This window comes from Sciurus carolinensis, chromosome 12 (genome assembly GCF_902686445.1).
Source record: "Sciurus carolinensis chromosome 12, mSciCar1.2, whole genome shotgun sequence".
Taxonomy (NCBI): Eukaryota; Metazoa; Chordata; class Mammalia; order Rodentia; family Sciuridae; genus Sciurus; species Sciurus carolinensis.
The window spans coordinates 59,917,880-59,932,246 of record NC_062224.1 but is presented as its reverse complement, the minus strand read 5'-3'; the positions used below and the strand labels follow the sequence as shown (position 1 = coordinate 59,932,246).

The window sequence follows — 14,367 nt, the reverse complement described above, 5'->3', positions numbered from 1 at the left end:
TGGTCATTCTGTTTATTTCTGAGGAATCCCTGTACTGTTTTCCATAATGGATGTACAAATTTACACTCCCATCAGCAGTATTTAAGAGCTCCCTTTTCTTTTCATCCTTGCCAGCATTTTTTATGTCTTGCCTTTTTGGTGATGACCATTCTAACTGATGATGATTTGCATTTCTCTGATAATAAGTGAAATTGAGGTCTTTTTATTTTTGGTATTTTTAGGGCATTTGATTGTCTTTTGAGAAGTATCTATTTAGGGGTCTGGGGTTGTAGCTTAATGGTAGAGTGCTTGCCTGGCATGTATGAGGCCCTGGGTTTGATACTCAAACACCACATATAAATAAATAAAATAAAAGATACATTGATGACTAAAAAAAATTTTTAAAAAGGAGTATCTGATTAGTTTTTTAGTCTACCTTTTAAGTGGATTATTTGTTTGCTTTGGCACTCATCTTTTTGAGTTCCTTATATATTTCGAATCCTTATCAAATGTACCATTTGCAGATATTCTCTCCCATTGTGTTGGTTATTTCCAAATCCTGTTGATCATTTTCTTTGCTGTGCAGTGAACTTCTTACTTAGTTGTAATCCCATTTGCCTATTTTTACTTATATTGCTTGTGCTTTTGGGGTCCTATCTAAAAAAAAAAAAATTGCCTACACCAATGTCTTAAAAGGTTTCCCCTGTTTTATTATAGCATTTTCATAGTTTCAGATTTGAGATTTAGGTATTTGGTCCATTTTGAATTGATTTTAATGTGGGATATCTGTGATCTAAGCATCAGAATTTGAGTTCCATGAGCAAGGACTAGGCAGTACCTTAAATATAACATTGTTAACTTATATTTGTTGAGGAAATGAATGAGGCTTGCTAAAGAAAAAACAAGAGGGAGAATGGAATCTTAGAGCTATTTTTAAATCACCAACAGTCTGTAGTTGTGTCCCATGGCTTCTGGAAAGAAGGAGCATGAAAGCTAGCCTGTCCCTACTTTGAATTGGGAACATTACATTCCTTGCACAAATAGAACTGGAAAATTGCAACAGATTCCACAATATCAGAGTGAACTTGAACATTTCTTACCCTTGGACTCCACATAAAACCATCCTTTGGACCACCTTTTTCCTTCAAACCAGCACCAATTATACACTTTGAAATTTAAGGATTGTCATTCTGAGTTGTTGAGTCTCTTCTGTTTTATTTGTTTGTTTGTTTTTGTTTTGTTTTGTTTTGTTTCATTTGCTTTTGTCTCCTGGTTCAGCCTCCTACACAGAGATGTTTTTGATATGGTTACACAGTTCCTGTGTTTAGTCCCCGTATGGTTCCTTCCACGCTGATTGCTTATAGCTGCCGCTTCAGAATTGTGTTAAGCTGTGACATTCATCTGATGGCCTGGTAGTCTTACAAGAGACAGAGAAAACTGGACAGACCAGGCCACTATCATGGGAATTCCTGGTTAAAAGAACTTGTAGGTGTTACAACTACCGCCATTGGCTGTCAGCATTCTCTGGAGTGATCATCATTTGGGAGAAATGTGATTTGCATGAATTGAATATATGAGTATCCCTCAAATCAGTTTTAATCTACAGTGTTTTGAGATTAGAGCAGTCTGTTTCTTTGCTTGGTCATCTTATTAAATTGTTTAACAAACTCACTAGTGCTTACTGGATGATAGAAACTGGAGTTGCAATTCCAGAAACTTTGAAGAATTCAGAGGTGAGTAGGACCTGGACTTACCTTCAGGAGTTCAAGTTGAGTAAAGTGACATAGAATAGAAGACAACAATACAATGCGAGAAGAACAATGGTATCAATGTGCACAGGGCTTTACAGAAGTCAAAGCAGAGCACCCAAAGTGTTGTAGGGGACAGGAGCAGTTAAGGAGGGCTTCCAGAGAAGTGAGTCCTAGATCTAAAAGGATCCATAGAATTAAAGTCAGGTAAGACAGAGAAAGGCGTTCTAGACAGTGACACAGAGGTCAGAAACAGATGGTGAGCTCAGGGAACAAGAAGCAATTCATATCTGTAGACCAAAGAATTCAGATGTGACCAGATCGGTGTGACTTGGGACAGAGGATCTGAGAAATATAATGTTTAGAAACCCAAATTAGCAGGATTTGTGAGACAAAGAGAAGAGATAAAACTGACACTCAGGCTTGAGTTTAAAAAGATATGAGATTTTTCAAAGTCTTTTTGTTTTTTTAGTTCAGAGTCAGTATTAGCAGAAAAAATTGTTAACATAACAATATAATTCCAGAAATAAAAACAAAGTCTAATTTTAATTTGGCCATATTATCTACTCAGTTGTAGATGGGAAAGGTGGTTTCATGGGAAAAGGGTTCTTTTTACCTGAGATTTGAATGTAAGCAACATATTCAAGATCCAGAAAATGTCTTTGATAACTGTAATGTTGAAAATTATCTATAAAAAAATGTTCTACAAGAGCTGCTGTAAAATGACAGAGCAGTGGTCAGTGGCGTTAATATTTTAATACAGCTTTGTTCTATCCCATTAAAGCATCAACTGATCAATGACCAAGTTTTTAAAAGTACATTTCTGCTGAATGAGCCCTATGTTAGTGAGCAGATACTCCATTAAAACTGGTGAATCATTGAGTCTTTAATAGAGGTTCTTATCTTCAACTGATAAAATGATTTCACTGTCATTACCAGTTCATAATTTGACTGTGTTTTCCAGAATGTTCTGCCATTTAGCCCCTCAGCTTTGATGCAGTTGGTATTACTTCAGTGGCATGAAAGAGGCACAAAGGAAAAAATAGGTCATTCTCTCTGAGGGAATGAGGCAGTCCTTGTTGGACAAAGCATATTTAAGCCAATCTTGAAGAATAAGTGTGGGGAACAGGCACTGGCTAGCTAAGGCAGGAATACATAGTTACATGCTAGTGTGGGTTGCTTTATTTTGGATTTACAAATGTGCATAATGGTGACAGGCTCTAAGGTACGGGGGAAGATGTTGAGACTAAAAAGCAGATCTAAAAGTAGCAAAAAGTCTTATGTGACTTTATCCCACTGGCAGAGAGAAACCTTCAGAACTCTTCATGTAGAGAAATGACAGGTTCAGATTGGATTTTAGGAAATTCTCAGAGCACGTTAGAAGAAGAAAGGTAGACAGAAGGCAGCAGGGAAGCCAGTTAGAAAGTCATTGCATAGTCCAGGTAACAGTCACAGACAGTTACAACACACCAAGGGAAGCTGTAAGAGTCTATTTATTGGGGTTAAATGAAATAACTAGTCTCCTGTTACCAATTCACTACCTGGCACTATCACTTGTGAGTTCTGCCTTTGTAATAAAGTTTTGGGAGTTAAGCACCCTGGAGTCAGTGGCTTCACACTGGGCATGTTGTAATCACCCAATAACGGCTGTCAATTGGTCTAGTCTGATAGTGGGGCGAATGACTAGGAGCCATTTGGCTAGAGTGAGAACTAGGGTTCCAGAATTAACCCACAAGAAAATATAGAGAATTACCACCTCACCTCACCTCACGTAGGGAAACTGTGCCCTGGAGAGCCTTAGGATGTAAGATGAATATATATACATTCCCAAACTTAACAATAGACTTTGCAAATAGTATGCTGAGGAGTTTGTTATTTGGATTGTAGAACCTGGAGTTCTCTAGAAATCAGAGGAACTTAGCTAACATCATGGCCCTTTGCACCTCAAAGGCAAGTCTGGCTTCAAATTAAGATGCAAGAGGAAGATTCAGGGAATGAAAATGTGACCCCGGTCTCTGCTGAAGGAGCCCGTTGCCACAGAACACTTGAGTTCTTCAATTTGAACTTTTGGCTGCAACTTCTATGTACTAGGCTCTTCCATAGCCTCTAGGCATATGAGAAGCAGCTGTTACTTTACAAAGAGCATCAGGCTTGAATCAACAGTTACCAGTGCAAATTCCAGCATTACCTGAACCCACACCTTTACTGGTGTTTACAGAGCCACGTGGCCTCTGCAGGTGCCCAGCACATAGTTTGATATTCAGTAACATCACTGACTACATTTTGTAAGGCAGGTACTCTTGTTCCTACATGTACAACAGCATGTTATAGTTGCTCAACAGGTGAAGTGTCTGTAGAAAGCTAGCCAGCCAGGTCAGTCTGTGGCTTCTGTCACCCTGGTGATGGCTGTGGTACCTCCAACAGGTCTGTCTGGCCAGGCCTCCTCCTCCCTAGGCTGCTTTTGTAACGCCTTCCTGAAGCTGGTTTCTGTTAAATAGGATGGCCTTCTCTGCCCCACTGTGAATTTCAACAAGTAAGATCATGTTGGGTAGACACGAGATGCTTTCTTTTAAGAAAAACCACATGGAATGTTTTCTCTAGGGAGTTTTTATCATCTCCTTCAGTAGGTAATCCTGCCTTCTTCCTCTTCTACAATATTCCCTTCTTCCCCCATAATTACTTTCTACATTTGAAAGCAAATAAAGAAGTAATTTATACAGTATGGTACAAGCTGATATATGTTACAGGGTTGAAAAAAAAGGGGAAAGGGATGAGGGAATTAGGAGTGCTGGGATGGCGTGGAAATCAGGTTGTTATTTTAAATAGGGAGATCAGGTTAGGCCTTGCTGAGAAAGTGAGATTTGATCAAAACAGAAAGAAGACAAGGAACATCCCCATCATGGATCTGGGAGAAGGGCAGAGGAAACAGCCCATGCACAGGCCTTAAGGTGGGCAGTGTGTATGTAGGGGAGAGCAAGGAGGCCAGGCTGGCTGGACAGTGAGAGTGACAGAAGAGTGAGACATGAGTTTGAGAGAGGAAATGGGATCAGATTATGTGAAGCTACTGCTTCTCTAACTACCTGTGATGAAGGACCCTCATTTTTTCCTAACATATTACAGACCAATATGTTTATAAAATTTGTTGAAAATGAATTAGTAGGAAAATGAAAAAAATTCAAAAACATAAAAGCCCAGTGTTTTATTATTAAAATCACAAAATTATTCTTACCAAATAGTGTAGAAGTTTCTAAATGTTGACTCTGCATTTCTTTCTGCATTTCATGGTGGACTCATAGCCCACACCATTGACTAGCACCAGTCCAGGGACCACACTTCGGGTTGCATTGTGGGTGTCCATTGTCATTGTTTGTGTACCCAACAGCAAGAAAGCACTGATTTCACCTTTTGATGAATTACTCTGGCAAGAGGAAGGAGTGCAGGAGACTGAGGGAAATAAGCAGGGAGACCAGTCATGAGCAAGAGATTTTGGTGGCTCAAATCAGGATGGTAGCATTGGGAAAGGTAAAAAGTGGTTGGTTCTGGACATATTTTAAAGATAGATCCAACAGAGTTTCCTGGGATCTGAATGGCATTGTTAAGAAAAGACCCAAGTCCAGGATGACTCTGCAGTTTCAGCTTGTGTAATACAAAAGAAGAGTTGCTGTCACCTGAGACTGGGAAGGCTTTGTGATGGAACAGGTAAAAGGAAACCAAGAGTTCTATTTGATATATTTTGGATTTGATTTTAAGTACATTGGGGATCTAGTTAAGTGAAATAAACATTTAATTGTCATGATGTTGCCCGAAAACCAATGATTTGAAGTGAACTCTTAGGCTAGAAATCTGAGGCCTTCTTTAATGTCCTCTCACTTTGGCCTTTCCCCTTCCAAGGCAGGAATTAATGATTGTATTTGAAAGGACCCAAACAAATCAGCTTCGAAGCCTCCATCATGGATTGCACTCTGACATTAAACACTCCTCTCAATGGAAATTATTCCACATACTTTACCTAGTACAAAAGAACTACCTCCTAATTTCAAAAACACCAAATTTGGATGACCCCAACTTCCATGAGGTGCCTATGGAGTTGATTAGGATTTAAGAGCAATCTGACTGTATCATCTGCCACCTGTTTGATTGCCAGGATGAATTTGGTTTCTCTGATTACCAATGATTATAGAATTTATGGCTAAACTTTAGTAATACCCAGCATATAATAACTCCTGATATTTTACTGTTTTTTTTTTTAATGAAAAAAAGGTAAGGCATAAAAGTACATAGAGGTCATGAGCCCAATTCTTTAAAATAAGTATATGATGCATATATGCTTACACTTACAAGGACTGGAAGGAAATACATTAAAGTTTGACATGTAATTATTTGTGTAAGAGACTACAAGAAGTACTTTCTCTTACACTCATTGGTGTGTACTAAAATAAATTTTGCTCTAATAACTATTATTAATAATAACTGTTAGTTAAAGTAGATGAGCATAACAACCATATGAACTCTTCCCTCTCTTGGGTATCCACAGCTCACCATCTGCTACCTAGATATGCTGATGACCAGCGAGGAGCGCCGAAAGCAGCTGAGGGACCAGTACTCCTTTGAGTGTGACTGTTTCCGGTGTGAAACCCAGGACAAGGTATGCTGTATGGAACCAGATTTCAGTACTCCTTAGTCGATTCCTTAATTATCTTTTGGAGAATTCTGCTTTTACTTCATTAATCCCAAAGTAAAAGGCCTCAGTGCATAGTAGGGAACAGAGGTAAATAGCATTGAGCTGCATACATTTTATTTCCTGGAACTTTTTTCACCTACCAATCTGATATTTAAGCCCAAGTAAAGATGTATGGAGCTTAGAGTACAGTGGGAATATACATTAAACATGTGATTAAAGGATATGGAAGACCAGACCATATAGTAAGAGGATCAAATTATATTATGATTGATAACAGTCATTGTAATAAATATGCCAAATTGTATCTAGTTTTTATTTCTTTAAAAATTGTCCCATAAAGCCTTTTTACCACCGCACTTTATCAGATTGAGATCACTTATCTAGCAACTTTTACTTTCTGAGGAAGGAAGAAGAGCCAAAATAAATGCTATAAAGATAATTAAGGAAGTGTTCTCCTACTACTCATATGCTTTCCTTATTTGAACCTACTTTTAGTTTACACACAGTCAGGTTATCTGATGAAATCAGTTTTGTCAAGTGTTCTTACTGTTAGATTTCATTTGTAATCACTATCTCATTTAATGTCAGTACTTAAAAATAAATTAGGAAATAGAACTCAGGAAGGTTCAAAGATATGCCTCTGGGATAAAAATGAAGAAAAAAGTAGCAAAACCAAGTTTGACACTTCAGTCTTTTAACTAAATTGAATACTTCTTGAACTTACTCACAACTACCAATAACATCAGTGCAGAAAGATAATTGCTCTCACTTCATGAGAAAGGACCATTAGCTCATCCTAATGCTGCAGGAGTCAGGGAACTTAATTAGTTTTGCATTAAAAGAACTTTGAGAAACAATTAAGTAGGAAAAGTTGAATCTACTGCTGATAGCTCCCCAAGCATGGATCCACTTCAATGTTAGTCTTTCGCCACTGGCAAGCATACCAGAAATCATAGCAGACCCCCCATACTGTAATCCAGAATGACTCCAAGCAGGTATCCCATCAGTATTCTTGGCACTTGGACTTAACTCCTCTTATGTGCCTTAAGTGTGGCAAATCTTTAAAAAAAAATTCCTGAATAAATAAATGACTATGTTTTATTAAAAGTTGAGGTTATAGCTAGAAACAGTGGCACACACCTGTAATTCCAGCAGCTCTGGAGGTTGCTACCAGAGGATCAAGAGTTCAAAGTCAACCTCAGCAAAAATGAGGTGCTAAGCAATTCAGTGAGACCCTGTCTCTAAATAAAATACCATATAGGGCTGGGGATGTGGCTCAGTGGCTGCCCTTGAGTTCAATCCCTGGTACCCAAAATAAATAAGTAAATAAAAGTTGGGGTTATAGCTTAGTGATAAAATGCTTACCTAGCAAGTGTGAGGCCCTGAGTTTCATCCCCAGTACTGAAAAACAAAATGAGGAGTCAGTGGGGTGGGGAGGCATGTTCACTTTTGCTTTATTATAATAGCTAAGATCTGAACCATAATAGGAAAAGAAAGGGTTTGGCTACAGATAACAGTTAACCTGTCTAAAACTGTCTTTAGTAGTTGGGTCGTATTTGTCTTAGGAGTTTGGAAAGGTAATCTAAGATGAGAGTAGCTACTCATCATAAACCCCAAGCCCTTTTGTCTTTTTTCTTAGCCTTTCCTAGCATGTAACTTTAGTCCTCATGGTCACAGATGACTGCTGTCCCCACCCCCAATCACTATGTCCAGTCTCCAGACAGGAAAAAGAATGGGTGATAAAAAGGCAGAGAACAAAAGGAAGTCAGTCCTCCTAGGGATCTTCCTTATCATTTTATTGTTCCAAACTCTGTCACATAGCCACCTATAGTTGTAAAAGAGCTGGGAAACTAGTTTATCTTTTCAGACTTGATACGAGTGAAAGACAAGCAAGAGGGGTGCCAATGACTTTTGGAGAGCCAATCCACATTTTCTATATTCCTTTGAGACTATTTTCTTTACTTTCTTACTCTGTTAAACTTAAGAACTATTGGATGTTGTATGAGTCAAGGTTCCCCAGAGGAAAAAAAAACAGCAGGATACACCAATACAGTCATGTGTTACTTTATTGTGGGGGAAAACATTTTGAGAAATGTGTTTTTAGGCATTCTGTCATTGTGCTAACATAGGGTAATACTACATATTGTTTTACAGCAAAATTTTTTATAAGTAGAAGGAGTATACTCTAAAATAATAATATAGTATAGTAAACACATAAAACACTAGCATAGTCATTTATTATCATTGCTGTTTTGTACTATACATAATTATGATATACCTTTACACAGCTGGCAATGCAATAGGTTTGTTTCCACCAGCATTATCACAGACATGAGTGATAGGTTGTGCCATAACATTATGATGACTATGACGTCACTAGGACATAAAATCTTTTCAGTTCCTTTATAATCTTGTGGGACCACCATCTTATACACAATCTGTTGTCTACCAAAATATCACCATGCAGCTCATGACTGTGTGTGGTGTGTGTGTGTGTGTGTGTGTGTATTGGGGGAGAGAGAGTATTGATTGATTTATTCTAAGGTATTGGATCACATGATTATGAAAGTTAAGAAGTCCCAAGATCTGTAGTTAGCAAGCTAGAGACACAGGAAGCAGTGGTGTAAGTTCCTATCTAGAAGGTATCAGGCCCAGGACCCATGAAAAGCTAATGTTTTAGTTTCTGTCCACAGGCAGGAAATGGCCAGTGCCCAGCTCAAGCAATAAGTCAGAAGGAGCTCCCTTTTACTTGAGGAAGGGTCAGCCTTGTTAGTCCTTTCAGACCTTCCAGTGATTGGATGAGGGCCACCCACATCAGCAAGAACATTTCCCTTTACTGGGTCTGTGGGTCAAATGTTAATGTTGAACGCCCTGTGACAAACAAGTTGACACATAACATTAGCCAGTACAAATAGTGTGTTAGAGATGGGCCAAATGGCGTTACAAAAATAAGTACTTGATTACTCCGCAGGATTCTAGTTCATTCTGTATCTAACAAACTGAGTGGTCTTGGGCAAGTCATTCAGCTTCTTTAGATATGTTCTATCATCTGTTATATAAGGAATTTTGAATAGAAGATCTTCATGCCCCTTCTATCTCCATTATCCTGTGTTTCTATGAAATGTTTCCCAGTGATAGGGAGCAGGGTATGTGCTTAGATGGGAATATAAACTTGGTTTACAGTTAGTTCATCAGTTTCAAGTTTCTACTTAATAGAGAATATTTTCAAGTTTCCATTTAACTGAGAATTTTGTTCTGTTTGATGATATGAGCATCCCTTTGGAAATCTCTATATTGTTGTTTTGCTTAGAAAAAATAATGCAGAATTAAATCCAGCTTAGTGCATTCTCCAAATATTATAAATCCAAAATTTAGTTCAGTCAAAATTAGTTGTACTTCAGTTCCTTTCAAGCTTATTTTTCTGCTTTTCCTGGGAACCTAGAGAGTTCACCTTACCAGGTCTCTGAATCAAGCAATATTTATTATGTGCCTATATCTGCATTTTAGTGGAATTTGTATCATGTTTCAGGAAGGTAGGAACCCTTGTAATAGTGGGTGTAATTTGCATGTGTGGAATTGCCATTTGTAATCAGCAGCAGCCTAACTTCTGGAAGAAATAAAACTTACTACCTAAGGGGAGATTCTGAAATGATTTGAACTTTCCTATGGCTTGCTTAGGTCAGAAACAAAGGCAGTACAAGCAAAACAGACCGAATGTAATTGTTTCCATAAGTTTCTAAATAGTACACAGCGTGCTTCCCTCGATGTCACATGCTTTATTTCTGTATTTACTTGCCACGTTATTTCTCTAGGCCTGCTGTATTTAATTCTCCTTTTAAAGTATCACGTCCATCAGTCAGTCTACTCAAAGCTCTGTTGGCTTATTCCTAGATTATTGAAATAACCCTAATTGTTCTCTTGGCCCTCAATTTCTTTCCTTTTGTCCACCCACACACTATTTTAGAGTAAATATTCTCAAATACCAGTTTTCTTGTCATTATCATTAGTGTTCAAGATACACTCAAAACTTTTAACTTGGCATTTACTGCCCTCCATAGTCATGACCCCAAGATCCAAACCTTTATTTCTTCTCTTTTTCAAAACAACCAACTTCTTTTATCTAATTGTGCCCTTCCCCCATCCAAAAGATTCTGAAGTAGTGCACCCACAAATTTATACACACACAAACACATGCACCTGTATGTAGGTGTACTTGTACACCTTTGAGAAATAACACTTATTTCTCAGTTTGAGAAACAGAAGTGACAAGAAATAAGACAAAAATAAGTTAGTATCCAAAATGTATGCCGAATGATCTTTTTTATAATAGCCAAGGTGAATCACAGAATTACTCTTAAATTTCTCAGCAATCAAAGCTAAAAACCTAATTTCAAAATTCACAAAAACCAAAGAATTGAACACACATGTACCCCTCAGCCAAATTATACAGTGAGGCCTGAAGCACTCACAAAATATTCTTATCAGACTTCTACAAGTACTGAAATAGCTGGGTTTTATAATCTTCCTCAATGTGGCTGATTGACATAAATTCAAGTGATAACTTAATAAAAGAACTAATAAGAAGGGTTGATGCAATCTGAGATCATCTCTCTCTCTCATGATTTGCTTTATTCCAAGAATAAAATTTAGTCTCTATAGGGGAAAGCCAGGACTGCATATTCTTCCAGTAATCATTTGTTAGTGTTATTTCTTGCAACTAGGCTTTTACATTTTTAAAATCATTTTAGTTTTTTATTAAAGTGATATGCATATATAGTTTGAAAAGTCAAAGTCTTATCACACAGTTGAAATCATGAGAATCTTTCCTTCTGTGCTCCTGGTCAGGTCCTGCCCTCTAAATACAAACCCTTTCTGCCCTTAGCATTTCCCCTCATGTTTCTAAAATTAAAGCTGAAGTCAGGTGAGGTGCTAGGGATGCTCTTTGCTACTGGGTTGGAAGTTTTTACTATTTTTTATTCCAGGATTTCAAATTCATTTTTTTCCCTACCTCTCAGTTTATGTCTTATTTCTATTTTTGTTTTGTAACTTACTTCCCTCTTTGCATGCCATTACATTTGTTATCTATTTGAGAAATCTAATCATGCTTCCTTTTAAGTCTTAGTTCCATAAAGTTTATTTTACAGAGGGAGATTGTGTCCTAAGGCTTTTTGTTGGTTTTCCTCCTTAGCATTGCATTTCACTAAGTGTTTTGGAATTTTGTATGGCAGACTCATTTTCAGTGCACAGTTTTTGAGTTTGTTCTTTCTTCGGTGCTCTATCCTTGTTCCTGGTAGTCTGGACTCCCCAGACCCTTTAATCTCCATTTCAAAATTAAGATTTACTAGTATTCAGATGTCTTGCACCCCAGTGATGTGGAGACTAGTGCAGATCTGGGGATCTAGGCTTTTTGGTTCTGTATCTTCTAACCTCATGCTCACAGTTACATATTAGTATTTAGTCCAATGGAAACCATTGACCTGGTTTTTTTCAGCCTCTTTTTACAAGCAAGTTAGCCTGTCCATTTCCTGGCTTAAGCTTTGGGGCTGACTCTACTCTCCTTTCTTACGTGAAACCTTTTTATAACCACTGGAACAGAACTTGTGCCCCTCCACTGCCTGCTTCCAGACCCCAGGCCTTGTGTTTTACTTATTGCTTTGCATTTCTGTTCTCTTTCTGGACCAAGGAGGTGCTTATCTTGCTTTTCAATTGGCAAAGCTATTTTTGGTTCTTCTCTTGTTATATTTTACCTATCATTATGTGGGTTTGGAGTAGAGGGGAGCATTTTGAGGTCTGAATTTCACAGCATCTTGACTGGAAAGTCTGCAGTTTGCCTTTCAAATACATAGGTAAAAATCTGAGTCTTTGGAGGAAAGGAAAATGCAAGGATAAACAATGATGTAATTCTCCTGAGGGCTTCCAAGCATGTGTGCACCTTTCACCCAGCCCCAGTCTGTCTGCAGAGCAGGGATCTGTATCTCCTTTTATCATAGGGCCTTGTGTAGAAAGAGAGTTGAGTAGAGTCACTCTAAAAAATGTTCAATAAATGGTTCTGGTGTGGAGGAGCCCTTATAAGCTGCTTATTCCCTGAGGCTACAATTCTAAGCCTACTTCCTCTTATTTTTTTCTATACAACTGAAGCTGTGTTAATTATTGTCTTTGGTAATTATTTCAGTTTCTTTTCAGAAATCCTCTTTTGTAACCTGGAATTGCCTTCTGTAAGTCCCTCTGAGACCTCCTCCAACACCTATGCGTTACAAAACCCTGAGAGTAGCCCAGAATTCTACAAAGATGGTGCTTGCGCTGGAGCTATGGGAGAATGGCTTCAGTTCCTTTAGGTTTCATGCCTCAGTAAGGCTGTAAGTGTCAGAGTGAAAGCTGGGAAAGGGAGCAGGCTGAACCCAAGAAAGAAGCAAAGCTTGTCTGAAGAAGTAGTAAAGAAATGTTAGAGCTTAAGCTGTATTCAAAGGAAAGGAGAGCTTTCTGCCCAAGAAAGTTTTATGGTAACTTGAATCTATTTGAAATATGAGCAATTACTTAAAGGTCATTAGTAAACCAAGATTTTTTTCTGTTGCCTTCCGCTAGTTTGCTAAATTAATTGTGAGCAGAACTGCCGTGTGGCAGGTTGATGAAACCAACCAGCTCAGGATTGTTTTATATTTCAAGTTTTAACAATCTAAGCTGAATGTGTTTCCTGTTTCTAAGGTTTTCATCATAACCAAAGTATGTTATCTTCAGGGAGATTAGAAAGTTTTAGCAGGGAAGTGGAGAGAGAGAGAGAGAGAGAGAGAGAGAGAGAGAGAGAGAGAGAGAGAGAGAGAGAGAGAGAGAAAGAGAGAGAGAGAGAATGTGTTTTCTCATTTGTATGAGTTTTTAAATGGCCAAAACCTAACAGTACTGTGTATTATCTTTATCTTGCTTCTCTAAATGACCAGAAGAATGGTTTTCCCAGGAGTGAATGCAGGGCTGACTGTTATTCATCTTAAAATGAGGAGAGGAACTTATTGACTTCATAACCACATAATCCCATCTGTAATGTTGCCACCAAACACTGGGAGAGGCTTCTGGGGAAGGTACAAAGGGCTGTGAAGTTGGCTGGGAAATAAACAATGTAGCTGTTGTGTTTACCTTGGAATCTGCTCTTCACCACATCACAGGATATGGTGCTTGGGCACTGCCTTCTCCCCAGAGCACAGTCAACTGGGCCCCCAGGCTTCTACATTTGGCCCTGTTTTGTCCAAAAGTCCACTTCTGGGATAAGAACTACATATGTGTGGTGACATGAAGGCCATTTTACCTTTCTAATTGTTGCACGAATGTTCTTTTCTCCTGAATTCTGATCTATACAAAGCTCCAGCCCAGGGGATAGACCACAGATGATGTAACAGAGTAAATATTTTTATAAACCAAGCACCTTACAGTCCCCAGTGCATGGCCTGCAAGAGTGTTCAAGAAGTGTTATGGAATAAGGTGACACTTCCTCAAAGATTATTATAAATTAGAATGCCTGCTAAAGTTTTAGCAATACTTATTATTTACTAGGTATCCTGAGTCCCTTATAGGCCTCTTCTCATTTAATCTCTACAGCCTTATGAAGGTACCACATAATATACCAACATATATACATTGTATAATCATGTAAAGCATATCCAGCCCTCAAACATGTATCACTGCTTTATAGCAAACATTCAAATTGCCTTTTTCAAGCTTTTTGAGATATATGATACACAATCACTGTCTACACTTACCCTGCTGTGCAGTAACACATCAAACTTCTTTCTAACTGTAACTCAGCACCCACTGATCAACATTTCCCCATCCCTTTCTCACCCCTGCTCTCCCCAGTCGCTGGCAACTACCATACTACTTTCCAAGTCTATGAGATCAGCTTTTTAGATTCCACATGAGTGAGATCATGTAGTACTGTCTTTCTGTGCCTGGATTATTTTGCTTAACTTGATG

At 38.3% G+C, this 14,367-nt stretch overlaps 1 protein-coding gene across 1 annotated transcript in view; it reads left to right on the top strand.

The window, feature by feature from the left end:
- Smyd3 (SET and MYND domain containing 3) overlaps positions 1–14,367 on the top strand; it is a 734,617-nt gene that overhangs the window by 584,642 nt on the left and 135,608 nt on the right. Inside the window, exon 8 of the mRNA XM_047521142.1 lies at positions 6,262–6,372. Coding sequence (XP_047377098.1) covers positions 6,262–6,372 — 111 coding nt within the window. The remainder of the gene's footprint in view (positions 1–6,261; positions 6,373–14,367) is intronic.